At 53.4% G+C, this 14402-nt stretch overlaps 5 protein-coding genes across 5 annotated transcripts; 3 read left to right on the forward strand and 2 right to left on the reverse strand.

The window, feature by feature from the left end:
* Positions 1 to 689: 689 nt before the first annotated feature.
* Positions 690 to 2499, forward strand: MRS44_009284 (uncharacterized protein; the record flags this gene model as incomplete). The annotated part of the gene is made up of 3 exons (XM_065621236.1): positions 690 to 966; positions 1078 to 1788; positions 1934 to 2499. The coding sequence occupies 3 exons, from the start codon at positions 690 to 692 to the stop codon at positions 2497 to 2499; spliced, it is 1554 nt and encodes a 517-aa protein (XP_065477308.1).
* Positions 2500 to 2927: 428 nt separating this feature from the next.
* On the reverse strand, positions 2928 to 3482 carry MRS44_009285 (uncharacterized protein; the record flags this gene model as incomplete). The annotated part of the gene is made up of 1 exon (XM_046277781.2): positions 2928 to 3482. One exon carries the CDS (start codon positions 3480 to 3482, stop codon positions 2928 to 2930), a length of 555 nt encoding a protein of 184 aa, XP_046125499.1.
* Positions 3483 to 4839: 1357 nt separating this feature from the next.
* Positions 4840 to 8914, forward strand: MRS44_009286 (uncharacterized protein; the record flags this gene model as incomplete). Its single annotated transcript, XM_046267932.2, has 3 exons — positions 4840 to 5170; positions 5224 to 8184; positions 8244 to 8914. 3 exons carry the CDS (start codon positions 4840 to 4842, stop codon positions 8912 to 8914), a joined length of 3963 nt encoding a protein of 1320 aa, XP_046125498.2.
* A 2725-nt stretch (positions 8915 to 11639) lies between these two features.
* MRS44_009287 (uncharacterized protein) lies at positions 11640 to 13349 on the forward strand (the record flags this gene model as incomplete). The annotated part of the gene is made up of 1 exon (XM_046267931.2): positions 11640 to 13349. The coding sequence occupies one exon, from the start codon at positions 11640 to 11642 to the stop codon at positions 13347 to 13349; it is 1710 nt and encodes a 569-aa protein (XP_046125497.2).
* A 477-nt stretch (positions 13350 to 13826) lies between these two features.
* MRS44_009288 (uncharacterized protein) lies at positions 13827 to 14332 on the reverse strand (the record flags this gene model as incomplete). The annotated part of the gene is made up of 4 exons (XM_046281688.1): positions 13827 to 13886; positions 13937 to 13984; positions 14035 to 14236; positions 14289 to 14332. 4 exons carry the CDS (start codon positions 14330 to 14332, stop codon positions 13827 to 13829), a joined length of 354 nt encoding a protein of 117 aa, XP_046125496.1.
* Between the last annotated feature and the right edge of the window lie 70 nt (positions 14333 to 14402).

Here is a 14402-nt window from a genome sequence, read left to right on the forward strand (position 1 = left end):
GATTCACACGCCACAAATGCGACCTTGGGCACACGCAAACGGGGGGCAAAGAGCCACATGCTTTGGTTTCTAGGGTGGGGGTGTTCGTCCAGCCTCAAGGAACCAAAAGACGCTCGACAGGGCAGATCGTCAATGTTGGAAGCGAGACCAGAACCCATTCTTTCTGCAGCTGAACTCGGTCCAAAGGCGCAGACAACCCCCCATGACGAGGTCAGATCCGTCTCTGTCTGGCTGGATCAAGACCCCTGTGAGCGCTAAAACCGGGATGTGTTTCCCTGGTCCATCCCAAGGGCAGCTCTGACTTGCGCGAACCCAACAACCCCAACCCCATTACCTACGGATTGTACCTAATAAGAGCAATCTCGAGGGAACCATGAGGGGGGTCGATCCTTGCTTCTTTCTTACGGGCTCTACGCCCGGCTGCGTTAGCACGGCGGGCCCTCTGGTGATGCCATAACCCCCAGCCCAAAGCCTCTCAACTTTATCTTGACTTTTCTCTGCCCGTCGTTGTTGTTTTCGGCGTTTTATATATACTGCCTCATCTCTCCTCGTGGGGCCCGGTTTCAAAACAAGCAGCCTCCCTCAACGGCTGTATATCGCCTTATCGTCTCATACTTTTTTTTTTCTATCTCTCACCAGGCCACTATTCTCCTCCACACATATCCAGCTGGCCGAGGTGATTAACCAAAATGTTCAATCGAAAGGAGGACGAAGATATCGCCGCGGTGGATGGCCCGTCTGACTATGGCGATAACTACGGCGACAACTATGACCACAGCCAGCATGATGGTCCAACAGATGACAGCTCTGTGGATCCCGACTCTGGTGTTAAGCGCGGTCTCAAGAATCGACATCTCTCCATGATGGCTCTGGCTGGTATCATTGGACCTGGATTGCTCGTCGGCGCGGGTGGTGCGTTGAATAAGGGAGGACCGGCTTCCCTTATCATCGGCTTTGGTGTCATTGGTAGGATCCCTTTGTCTTGATGTTGACAGAGGATGTGAACACAAGTGCAAACTTGAGATTGCGTTCTCGGTGGTATATCCAAGATAATGAGCGAGGCTGACTCTTAACCAGGTATCATTGCATTCTCCATCATGCAGTCCCTCGGAGAGGTGACAACTCTATATCCCGGCGGAGGCTCCTTCATCTCTCTCGCCGAGCGCATGGTAGACAAGTCTTTCTCTGTCGCCGTAGGCTGGAACTACTTCATCATCTGGGCCGCCGTCCTCGCCAACGAGTACAACGTCATCTGCAGCATCCTCACCTACTGGGCGCCTGTAATTCCACTATGGGGCTACTTTCTCATCTTCTGGACCGTCTTCTTGGGCTTTCAGCTGCTTGGTATTGAGGCCTTTGGAGAGGCCGAGTTTTGGCTTGCCCTGCTGAAGCTCCTCGGACTGACAGCATACTTCATCTTTGCTATCATCTACGCAGCCGGCGGTCTGGTTGGTCAGGATAAAGCTCTTGGGTTCAAGTATTGGCACGATCCCGGAGCCTTCAACGGCAATGGCTTCCGCGGTGTTGCGACCGTCTTTGTCTTCTGCGCGACATTTTACTCTGGCGTCGAGTCCATCGCCATTGCTGCCACTGAGACGAGAAACCCTGGAGTTGCTGTCCCCCAGGCTATTCGACAAGTCTTTTGGCGTATCATCTTCGTCTACATGGGATCCGCATTCTTCTTTGGTCTCACCTGCCCGGCTGATGCGGATGGTCTCATCAACGGAGGGTCCAAGGCTCTGCAGAGCCCGATGACCATCGCTATTCAGACTGCTGGCTGGCAAGGAGGTTTGTGCTCAGTATTCTATAAGCATGTTCTATTCTAACGGTTCCAGGTGTCCATCTCATCAACGCTTTCATTCTCGTCACCTGCTTATCCGCCATCAACTCATCTATCTATATTGGTTCACGCACAGTCTTCTACATGGCGCAGTCCGGCAAGGCCCCCAAGGTCTTTGGCTGGACCAACGGCAGGGTGTTCCCGTCTGGGCCATCCTCATCACCAACGCCGTCGGCTCCATCTCGATGATGAACGTTTCCACCGGCGCTTCCAGAGCCTACAGCTACATCGTGAATCTCTCCGGCGTCAGCGCGTTCCTCGTCTGGGGCAGCATCTGCATCATCCACATTCGATTCCGACGCGCCTGGAAGGCTCAAGGCCGAAGCATCAGCGAGTTGCCTTACAAGGCGATGGGATTCCCGTATCTTGCTTGGCTTGGTCTCGGAGCTTGTGTCTTTTTGGCCCTTGTCCAGGGCTGGACTACGCTGTCGCCGTTTGACGCGGGCAACTTTGTGGATGCCTACATTCTGATTCCTCTGTTTGGAATCATATATGGAGTCTGCAAGTTGCTCTGGCGTAGCTCTGATCCGATCAAGCGTAGCTGGAGCATTGATCTGGACAGCGGGAGGAGAATGGACCTGGACCACAAGAGCGGTCCAGCTGTTGGAGGTGTACCGGGTCAAGTCCCCATCTGGAAGAAGATTTGGGACTGGTTCTAAACGTGAAAGACTCATCACGGGTGCATGTTATGATCACTGTGCAAGGTTATTACGAGCTCAATGTCAATAATGATACCCCCTTCAATTACCTACATAGCGAGGGTTAGTAGACGAACCCGAGAGATCATAAATTAATGATAAACGGGGATTGCAGTTGTGTCAATGTCAAGCCTTCTCGGACTCGGTACGCTTTTAAAGATACAGGCGGCTGTATTGACGTACATTCTTCTCTCGTTCAACTCTCCTTCAACAGACTCCAAGTTAAGCGCGCCCATTCTATCAGTATAGCCAAATTTCTTGAGTCATCATTGGATTTAATTGGAATTCTCAGCTAAACGAGACTCAAGCTTGCGTGAAACCCCTCACCCTTTCCTTGCTTCCGAGCCAGCCAAGTTGAACTCCCTATACACGCTTCCCCATCTGTACCACTACACTCGCTTTTTCTTCTTTCCAAGCTGAAGAGGGTCAGCGAGAGTGATCGACTTCTTCGCCAGGTCTATCGGTACTGGTCCAACCCACTCTATCCTGCTTTCTCCAGGCAGCACCCAGAGATCATAGAACTCACCACCGGGGTATTCGTCTGTTAAACAAAACCTCCCCCACCCAATAACCTGAGCCCAGGCTTTCTCTCCTCTGGATGCATAGGTGCTTGCTATACGTTCCGGCACTGGAGTTGTTGGTGGCATCTGGACCGTTACTCTCATGACGCAGTAGGAGGGGTCTTCAGGCCAGGGATTCTTATCGGCGTTGATGAGTCGAACCAGCTTTGCGTCTACACTCGCGTCAGCCTCGGCGAACTCAGGGTCTTTTGTTTTGTCATCTTTGTGGTTGTTCTTGTTTTCGATCTCGATCTCACTGATGAGTTTGTCCACAAACATCTCTGCGATCTCATCGTCGATGAAGACGGGGAGGGTGTTTTTGGTCTGTTCAGGACTGTTGCGTGGCCCGGATACGACATTGATGAGTCGCTTGAAGGGCTTCATGATGTTGATGGTGGATCGTGATGACGATATCAGTGATGGGCGTTGATGGATAAAGGTCTTGGTGTTTCTTGGCAAGACTTGTGTTTATAAGCAATATTTTGGGAACATGATGTCCAGGAGTAAGGCAAGTGTTCACGTAGGGCCCTTTGTAGCGTTGTTTGAGAAAGCATTGATACCTGGTTTCTTTGAACAGAAGGCTTGATGCCACGTATGAAGGAATGTCGAAAGACAAAGACTCAAGGCGGGATGCATGAGCAACTCTTTGATACGATACCATGACTCAAAGATGTTCTAACATAGTCCCGTGCATGCACTGTAGCTTGTGGTATGGGTGTAGTTCAAGACAGGAGTCAATGCAAAGTGGCACTCGTTTGTCTCTACCTACCTACCTACCTACCTACCTACCCTGTGCTCAGCCCCTACACACGGGCGCTTCAAAGAACAAGAGCAAACGACCCAATGTTGAGTGAGTCGACAATGAAGCGAAAATTCAATAAGCCCACCTCGCGTTCCAACCACACCAAATTGTGAGGGCTTTGTGTGAATGTGGCTGGGAAACACATGGAAGCCATCCGTATCTAAACGGTGGATGCTATTCACGCAGAGATTGTAACATGTGATACTTGGAGAGCCCGGAGGATTGATGGCCCGGCCCGGAGCTCAGGGGTTTATCAGATAACGGTCCGTGCGCTGAGGTGCGTTCGGGAGCGGATTGGCGCCCGCCAGCAGCAGATTGAGTCTCGGTACATGGTCTCAGGGGTTCAACATGCCATTGATGCCTGACATCAGGCCAAGCTCATGTACCAGTACAAATTAGAGTTAGGCGATCTCCAACAACCGCAACGTGCCCTGTGTGCCTCCACTGGGTGAATGAGGTCAGCTCCATCTCAAGCCTCCCAACACTCGTCGTCAATCTAGACTACATCACGATCGACAGCTCTCCTTATTAGCCAAGCGATATCCTTCTCCATACTCGACGACGACCGAGTCACTCAAGACCTTCTCTCCAGCCGCCTACGCTCACGCGCATACTCGCACTCTCCACCGAACTCATCTCGCTCTCCGCAATAGCTCCTTTGTTCCTGACGACCGCGCGCTATCGCTATCGTTATCGCCGCATGCCTCGTTCGAGTCGCTCCGTCATGAAATTTAGCCATACCACTGTCGCGCCATAAACAACTACACAAACTCGACCTCAGCCCAAGGAATCCTATTTCTTCTGCATGTGTCTCGATCCCGATCGATCCGTTCTCGTCCTGCGTCATCTCCCCGCGAACTTAACCCTCCTCCACGTCCCTGACGTCGCGACCTTGGGGAGTCGACCAAGCTTCGACACGGCCGGCCACAAGTCGAATGAATGCAACCTTTAAACCCATTCCTGGCCGCCTTCTTCAAGAGCTCCCTCCCAAGCCAGTGCACACCGGTTCATCATCACATCCTACTGGTCCCGTCGACGGATGTGCTTCTCACGTTCCGCGAGACCGAGAGCGGCTCAGCCCCCGCTGAGGTCATCGCCTCGGAGGACTTTCTCGCCAGTCATGTCCTCCGCGTGCCTGCTCCGAATGGAGCAGCAGGATCCAAGGACGGCGCCCAGAACCTGCGCGAGGTGAGAGGAAAGGCGAAGCAGTTCTCTACTCTGAACGGCAAGAGCGTGGTTATCAAGGACACATTCATATATAGCAACAAGGGTGCGTAAATTCAACCTGCGCCGCGCAAGTGTGCAATTGCTCACTGAATCTAGGCTTCAAAACACTCGCGCAAGCTCAGCTTCTCAACGATATTGTATTTTATCCCGACGTCTTTGAGCCACGACAATGGCTTCTCTACTTTATCTCCAGGCCCCTTGTAGGCATCTGGGAGGAGAACAAGATTGTTCCGGCCGTCTTCATTCCTGGCATTAGGAAGCGAAAGATGAACGAGCAGAAGCAGACATCCAACGCCGAATCGACCGAGAATGCCGCCCCACGCAAGAAGGACATCAAGAGCTTCCATGACTTACTCAACAACTTCCCCATGATCGCAAGGCAGATGCAGCCCGGCCTCGAGAAGCTGTTCCTCGAGTTCACCAACGTCTTCCGCAAGCCTCTACCTCCTCCGCCATCGGCCGAGCATATCCCAGACCCTGAACCGGATGGGCCTATTACCAGTGCTATGAAACGAGCTCGATCCAACAGCATGTCGGCAAAGACGGGTACGGGTGATGATAGCAGGCTTCCAGTCATGGAAAACTTCTACGCCGAAGATGACGAGGACATTATGAGAGCATCACTTGAAACTGCTGTTACAGCTGCCATCGACCTTTTCCAAGGAGTCGACAAGCAGCAACTATCTTTGTTGGGAGCCACGACAGACCTGACAGGTCCTTTGGTTGAGAAGCTGATTGAGCGCTATGTCACGGAAAATGTTCACAATCAGCTTTTCCCTAGGCTAAACGCTCTAAAGCGACCATACGACCTAGAGCTTGAAGCAAAGATCAAGAAGATGCAGTTCATCGACATCTCTCAATTGGGTATTGGCATTGATGGTGGTTCCAAAGCGAAACATGACCTCATCATCCAGCTCGGGCCTGCCGTCGAGGAGTTTAAGAAGATCTCTGCAGCTACATGCCCGCAGGTCATGTTGGGTCTCTTGCTGTCAACGATCAAGATTGTGTCGCAGCTAACAGACTCCTCCAAGTCACATACGGTGCCATCAGACTCGTCCTCGGAGAAGCCTATCATGACTGTTAACGCGGACACACTGGTCTCATTCCTTCTGTACGTTGTGATACGATCTCAGGTCAAGCAGCTCCAGGCTCGATTGATCTATGTCCGGAATTTTATCTTTATCGATGATGTCGACAGTGGCGAGCTGGGTTATGCCTTGAGCACGTTCGAAGCTGTACTGGCCTATCTAGTCCTCGACTCAGCGGGTTTGCGACGCGCAAGCCGAAGGAATAAAGCCCTATGGGATGCCGCAAAGACCGGGACTCTTGATGACCTCAAAAAGATCATGGAACCTGATGCCGGTGCTGCCGATGACGACGATTTGTCTGAATCTCCCATCTCAAGCCGTCGGCCATCAACTGCGTTGAGCCTTCAGAATGACACACGGTCTTCAGGCCCAACCAGGTCTCGGAGGTCCTCATTGGTCTTGTCGCAATACGAGCATTTCTCTCACGGCTCAGGGCTCAGCCATGTGTTTCCCTTCCAAGCAAATGGTGACAATGAGACACACTCACATGACTTTACGATACCCATACGAAGGGTGAAGAAGGTGTCGATGGACACTCGAAGTTTATCGGAGGCGTCTGAAGTGTCCTTCCACTCCCGTACTGGAAGCATAGGCACGATTGGGAGCGCCCTGGAGGGAGACATCTCTGTTGCCCGATTGTCGCAAACCAACAATGCCTTTGGAGAATCTGTCCTCATGATGGCTATCCAAGCCGAACGAGCAGAGACGCTCAAGTACCTGCTTTCTCTGTCCGAGTACTTCCCTGCCTCCTTTGTTCTTGACGACATGAACAACGAGGATACCACCCTACTGAGCGCCGCCATTCAGCTCGGTAATGCGCAAATCATAGACATGACCATCGACTTTGTGATTTCGTCGACGACCCCCAAGCAGCTCACATCATATCTGGCGCAGCAAGACATCTGGGGGCGCAGTTGTGGTCATTATCTCTTCAACGCACCCTCATTAATCACACGAATCGGCCATTTGATACCATGGCGACAACGGGATAAGAATGGCCAAACACCCTTGTTCGCTCTTTGTCGATCTTACGACCACGGAAACTACCACGAGATGGTTGAAGCTGGGTTGAACGTAGCGGCGGCTTACCAGCGTGACGGACAACCCCTGCACATCGACGAGCACATCGACAATAAGGGGAACACGATACTGCACATTATGAATGATGCAGGTCTCGCCCTGAGGATCCTGCAGTACTGCGATGTCGACGTCAATGCGACGAACGATAAGAGATTTACGGCGTTGATGGTTGCTAGCAAATACGGCAGATATGACATGGTTCGCTCACTGTTTGCTGACCCAAGAGTGGACGTGGGAGCCAAGGAGATTAGAGGCCTCACAGCCGTTGAACTGGCAAAGGACGACGATGTGCGTAACAAGATTGACGACCTTGCCCTCTTCAGCATGGCACCGGGGCCGGATGCCCGTATCACAGGAGTGGTCAGGGCATTCTTTGTGGAGGACGCAACCGTACGGCTGGTGTTGAAGTCGGCTGCTCCCACAGACCACGACAGCTACACGGTCACGACTAGTCGCCGTTCGCTCTCTGATTTTGAGCACCTCCCTAACCTACTGGCACTTGAGAACCCGGCATCATGGATTCCATCACTCAACGATGTGCGCTCGCCATTTCAAATACCGTCAAAGCCTTCGCGGGCGATCTTACGGGACATGCAAGCTCGAGCGGATTGGTTCTTGAAGATCATGCTCATGCATCCGACATTCGCAACACACGAGATGCTATGGGAGTTCTTCCTTGTTCCAGAGCTACAGCTGGACATGATGGAGCAGCGGACTCTTCTCAAGGCAGAGACCAGATCAGAGAAGGTGAGAGACGAGTATGAGCCAGTGGAGGATGTGAGGGAGGTGGAACAGTTTGTCAACCATGCCCGAGAAATGATTAGGAGCGTCAACTACTCGACTAAGAGCGCGACGAGACGAGCCAACAACGTTGGGCTTGTGGTGGCAGGTACGTATTTCATGAGACGCCGTGCTCCAATGAACGGCGATGAACTAACAGTGCATCAGACATGTACGATTCGTCAGTGCTACTTCATCGAGCTGTTTCAACGCTGCAGTTCCTCCCCACCACGCACGTCGAGGCGTTTGAAACATATGTGCGGTCGATCGTGCCGACCCAGTCAAATGCTCAGGCGACTCTTCACTCGACACTCTTGGCCCTGCAATCGACGGTGCAGGCTCTCTTGGCATCCCTGTCACGACCCCCGTCTCTCATATCTCAGATGAGAGCCGCGAAGCGTGAGGCTGATAGGAACTTTAACTCTCTCAACAAATCAAGGTGGCCCTTGGGGCTTTTGGATGATACAAGGCAAAGGCTATATGACGAGAAGGAAGAGCGAGCACGGAAGTCCCGGGAAGAAGCCGCCAACATCGCAAGGGAACTTCGGTATACACAGCAGACAGTAGCTGGAGAACTTGCAGGGTGGCAGGAACTACACGACAAGCTAGGTCACCGGGCGATCCGGGAATTCGCGCGAGGAATGGTGGTGCAAGAGAGGATGAAGTTGGAGGGCATGATGAGGGCGCTCCGGAAAATCAGGACAGGCAACGGAGGAGGGGGGACACATGCAGCGGGCAACGGGACGAGGTCACCAGCCCCTTCCTCACCGAGACGGGAGGCGACGGAAGCGCAACCGGCGGCGATGGATGAGTCGGAGGGCGGTGGCGAGGTTGGATAGTCGGGTAGCCTTGGGAGTGGATACACGGACTGTCAAATCCACGATATGGGGAACCAGGCAGACACAACACCAGGGAGACGCGTGATATGGGGAAGAGAGAGACGCGTCGGGGAGCTGCAGACCGCGATGGCAGCACAGACAAGACGAGTCGAGCTAAGCTCGGAGGCGATTTGCATGCGGGTCCTTGCACCTGGAACGAGGAGGGGCTAGGGATGCAGAGTGTACATCGAGTTACTTTGCGGAGGGAGGGAAGGACTGGATGGATACCCTGTGAGTTTGTGACTTGTTTGGTTGGGGAGGAGGAGATGGATGGGGGGAGATGGCTTGGTGAGGCTTGCTCGTTTCTCCTGTGTAACCCCGAAGGCCACCTTTTTTACCATATACTAGTATTCAACGTTAGATATTTCTTGGTGGACTGGGTAGATTTGGATGGAGTTTATAGGCCTAATATCTACATAGAACAATGGCCTTGAGGAGGGCGGCATATTGCTTTACATGCAGAGATAGCTGTATCTCATGTTCTATGGACTTGATATCACGACATGGACAATGGCAATGACAATGAAAATGGAAGCTTAACCTGGACCACCAGACCACCATCATCAGGCCTTCCCTTCAATCGTGCATACCCGAGAGACGCCTCACCGGAAAAAAGACAACGAGATGGACAGCTGGTCTGTAGCATGGGTGCTCAAAGAGGCAAGTGGAGCAGAGCAAGCTGCAGTAGGGACGAAAAAGGATTCAAAGGCTGGTCTGTTCGCGAAGATGGCGTTGCAGAGCCGTCAAAGCTGGGCGAAGAGCTAGGACAAGGATAGGGAATCGCCGTGGATCGAGTGAAACTTGAAACATGAAACCACAAGCAGCAGAAAAGCAGCAGACAGAGCTCGAGCTAGGGACGTACAGAAGGGAGCTAGAGAAGCAGAAGCCACGGTGCTGCAGAAGGCCACGAGCCACTCATTCCCTGCAACAGCTCGCGAGACACGGCCCGCCGTGGAGAAGGCGGAGGGGACGCGGAGCCGATTGGTCCACGGCGCGTGGTGTCCTGGCGCGTGGTTGCGAGCGAATGGGAGACGAGTTCAAGGGAGGACGACGTGGTGGTTACGCGCCGAGGCTTCTGGTGGTCTTTTTCTTCCCCACGAGAAAGGGCGGGGGCGGAATAATGAGGCTGTGCTGGAAAAAAGAGAGAGAGATGGAGGAAGAAAGAGAGACACAGTGGGCCGAGGACAATCTCCGTAGCCGCTGGCGGTGCGCTTCTTTAATATGAGGTCTCTACGGTGGAAGAACGGCGAGTGTTAGGCGCCCGTTCGAGGTTCACGACATAGATTAAACGCCGGCGGTTAAGAGATTGGCCGGGACCACTATGTAGACTGTGTCAAGGGGGACCCCTTGAAGAAAAGAGTGAAAGTCTGATGCTGCTTCTATTCTGAGGGTTGGGTTCATTTTTTTTCTCCGATTGAGTGAGACAGACCTGTAGCCTTGTGTATGTGTATGTATGTGTATGTAATGTACTATGAGTTGGCCACTGGCGCTTATTGAGGACATACAGATAGAGTACATGAAAAAAGAGCGGGGGACTCGCATAGACCCTGAAAGGAGGAGAGGGCTATGTCGGTTGTCCCTTGCAACGAAAATTGTGTATGAACGCGGTGTAGTAAATATTGGGAAGTCTTGAATTCACGACACGGTTATCTACTCGAGATGTGAGTCGCGTCTTCAATTTCTGTCGCGTCTGTTCCAGCTTCTCGCAATGGACGACAGCTTCTCGTGGAGCGTTGAGCTAAAAAGCTGCCCTAGCTTGCCGAAGGTCCAGGATCTAAAAATGAGTCATAGGCGCCCGGCCATTCAGCGACCGGGGTCGTGCAGCAACGGGGCCAAGCCCAGAATCCCTGGCCCCGGGATCCGTGGATCATGCCGTGTGGATGGGAATATTTGGGTGTGAACCGGGGGCCGGGGTCGCACAGTCCACTTCTTGGTCTCGCACTTGGACCACGCACCCAAGCGCCCGCTGTGGGTACAGTGTCAATATCATTGGGCCGGCGAATCACGGCCCTACCTGTACATGTCTGCATCGCCAGATCTCGTTCTGTCAACTTACACCAAGAAGACAGCGACAGTAGCGCGCGTGTGGTCCCCCCGCGCGTCGGCAGACAAAGAAGAGACGTGTTTCACATCATTCTCTTGCGTGTTTGCCATGTTTCTTGTTTCGTCCAGTTCGGATGGGTCCCCTGCCGGCCAGCCGCCCATCGCCAACCATTTGCTCTGCACTGCTTTGTAACGAGCATAAGAAGACGGCCTCGCCCTGGGTCTCATTTCTCATACTCGCTCGGTTCATCATCAGCCTGTCTTTTACCAATCATCTCATCCTTCTCCTTTTCCTTTTCTCCTGTGCTTTTGTGGTCCGGTATCACTTGCTCGTCGTCTCATTCCTCGCACCATAATCGTCCGTCCGAACCAACAAAAAGACAACACACAAGGCATCTCTCTGTCTCTCAAACCTCACGAACCGAGGCATCTTGCTCTCTGAAACTCCCCATACTCGCCGTTTCACGATTGCATCTGGAGCTGGCCTCCTAATCCCTGACCTTGATACAACACCACCTGCATCGATAGACATACGACCACTAATACCAACCGCCCAACATGTCTGCGTAAGCCATCCCATCCCGCATTATATCTTTTATACCAAACCACTAACTCTCCCTTTCCCAACAGTCTGGCAGTCGACATGCCCTTCGACTTCAACTTTCCTTCGGCCTCGATTGAGCGCCCAAGCCCGCCTCCTGCTATGCCCGTCGTGCCCTTTGACCAGGCTCTCCTCGACATGGCGTATGCTTCGGCCTCTGCTAATGCTGCCGGCCACATTTCCGGCCACTCTCGTTCATCTTCAAAGGTCTCGGTCTACTCCACCGCCTCTGCCGGGTCCGACCCGGAATCTCTTGCTTCCCGTCTCACCACTCCCCCCCGTGCTTCACCTCCTGTCCGCCAACATGGGCCTCTTCTGCTCCCCAAGATCCGCTCCCAGGACCAGGACATTGACGCTACTCCCTGTGGTCACTACCGCATGACGACGCCTCCTGCCCCCAGGCCATCCCGTCACACTCGCAGCTACACCAACCCCGAGTCCATCCACGCCATCACTTTTGACTCTCCCGCTACTGTTGCCTCTGTCAACACTTCATTCTCTAGCCAAACCGACGACCTGTCCGGAGCTCTCCTTACTTCCCCAGCCAACTTTGCCACTCATGTCTCGGGCTCTTCCCACTCGCGTCGTGCCTCTAGCCTCGACAACACCACTCTTGACAAGTATGGGTACCCAACCTACCGTCAGATGCCCACATACGTTCCTATGGCTACTCCTCAGCCCCAGTCCGACTATGGATTCGCTTCATACAACTACAGCCCTCGTTCTCAGTCCCCCTTGAGCATCTCTACTACTCCGGACCCCACCCCCAACACCAATCTCATCAGCTTCCTTACTTGCTCCAACCCTGCAGCCTCACTGGTCCGCACCATCTCATTCCCTCTTCGCGATGCTACTACTAAGCACTTCTGGTGGGACGTCCGAAACATTCGCTCTTGGTCCTCCTTCAACGCTGCCACCATCCTCTCTCTTCCTGGTGCCACTGCTCTGCTCACATCGCCCGTCCCGGCTTCTCTGCTCCCTCAACCTGCCTTTACTTCGCGCCACCCCGAGACTGAGGCTGCCCTCCACTCCATCTACGCCACCTACTACCTCCCCAAGCTGAACTCGGCTCTGGCCATGTCCTCAACCCGCCCACTGCACCTGTCGGTGCCCCCCAAGACTTCTGGCCTCAATGACCTTGTGTTTGTCGCCAATGGTGCTGGCGAGTCTGCTACTGCCGCTGCCATGTTCGGCGGCAAGCCCACTGCCCGTGTTGTCGGCCTTGTCCGAAGCTTCGACCGCTTCAACACTGGCATGCGTGTCGAGGGTAACATCAAGCGGGTCGAGTACCTTCGCGGCCTCGCCGCCATCCACCATGCTATGCGCGAGCATGGATGCCGCTATGGCTTCATTCTTACCGAGATCGAGCTGGTTCTCGTTCGCAACGGTACTGAGACTACTCCATTCTTTGGTGACCTCGAAGTCACCTCTGTCCAACTTGCCTCATCCGCGCCTGAGGGAGACGCCTCCACTCTCCCCCATGAGACGCCATTGACTGCATGCCTCGCCCTCTGGGGCCTGTGCCAGCTCGCCAGTGACGACACGCCTGCCGGACAGGCTCACTGGCGCGCCGAGATCGGTGCTCCCGCCGAGGGAACCCGTCGCAAGGCCCAGCCCCGAGACTCTTGGATCCCCCAACCTCAGCTGGCTGAGAAGCGGGAAGCCAAGCGGAGTCGCGGCTGGGTCTGGCCCGAGGATGCCATTGGCCGCAAGGAGCTTGGAAAGCGAGGTGTTCGATACGGCGGCATCTAAGATGGTTTCTTTGATAGAAACATCAACGCCTGGTTGCGAATGATGATTGAACGCTGACGATCGCCTCGGGAATGGATGAATTGGATAGAAAAAGACAATGATGATGTCACGAATAAATAGCCTGTGTTTTTTCTTCTCTCTGTAATTCCTTTAGTATTTAATCAAATCAACAAAAACTTGTCCAAATCGAGCAGGTCCTTTTATTCCTCGTCGTGTCAACTTGCCCATAGCTTTCGACCATGGCTTGTCAAGTGGGTGCTTTTCCTGAGATCTACAAACCCAACTCCCAGAAGTAACTAGTCTTTAAAGAAACGACACCAAACCAAGCATAAGTTGAGCTATTTACACCGCTGCCCACGGATACGAGATCCGATCGTCGCCCCCCAGAAGAAGAATCCACCAAGCACGTCCCAGCTTTCAACTAGTAAACTCAACTACACGCTACTACGCGAACTTCCACTTTCAGTTGCCAGCTCTTCAGCTGGGGTTGGCCTCGGCGCCCTGTGCATGGCAGATCTCTTCACAGTAGTACGTGATCTTTCAAACATGTTAGATCTGGAGTCAGTTTTGGGGGAAAGGCTTCTTACCTCGTCACCACCAATGTGCCAGCCAGCAGAGTTGCAGTATGTGCCGTCCTGTACGACCATTAGTCAAGTACAAACTCGTAGAGAGGAAGGGGACTTACAAAAGTGCAGTCAGGGCACTGATCCCACTGGTTATCACCAGTGTTGCGGTTCCTGTAGGCCTCGCAGGCACACTTGGTGGCATCTGGGAGCATCTCAAACTCCTTTGCCCAGGTGTAGCTGACGCTGAAGGGGGTACCGCCGATGTTTGAGTACTTTCTGCCAGAGACGCACACCGCAACGTTGTGCAGGTCCGCAAAGACTCTGGAGGTAAGTTAGCAGCCCTCCAAGTGTTGGCATAGGGGGAGAGACTGACCCGCTGGTGAGGGAGAGGAGAGCGGTGATGGTAGTGTACTTCATGTTGAATTGTTGGAAAGTTTGATGAGGGAGGGAGATATGGAGAGAATAGAGGCAGGGAGGCGGGGAGACA

Source organism: Fusarium solani (assembly GCF_023522795.1).
Source record: "Fusarium solani strain SB1 chromosome Unknown bctg00000005, whole genome shotgun sequence".
Classification (NCBI taxonomy): domain Eukaryota; kingdom Fungi; phylum Ascomycota; class Sordariomycetes; order Hypocreales; family Nectriaceae; genus Fusarium; species Fusarium solani.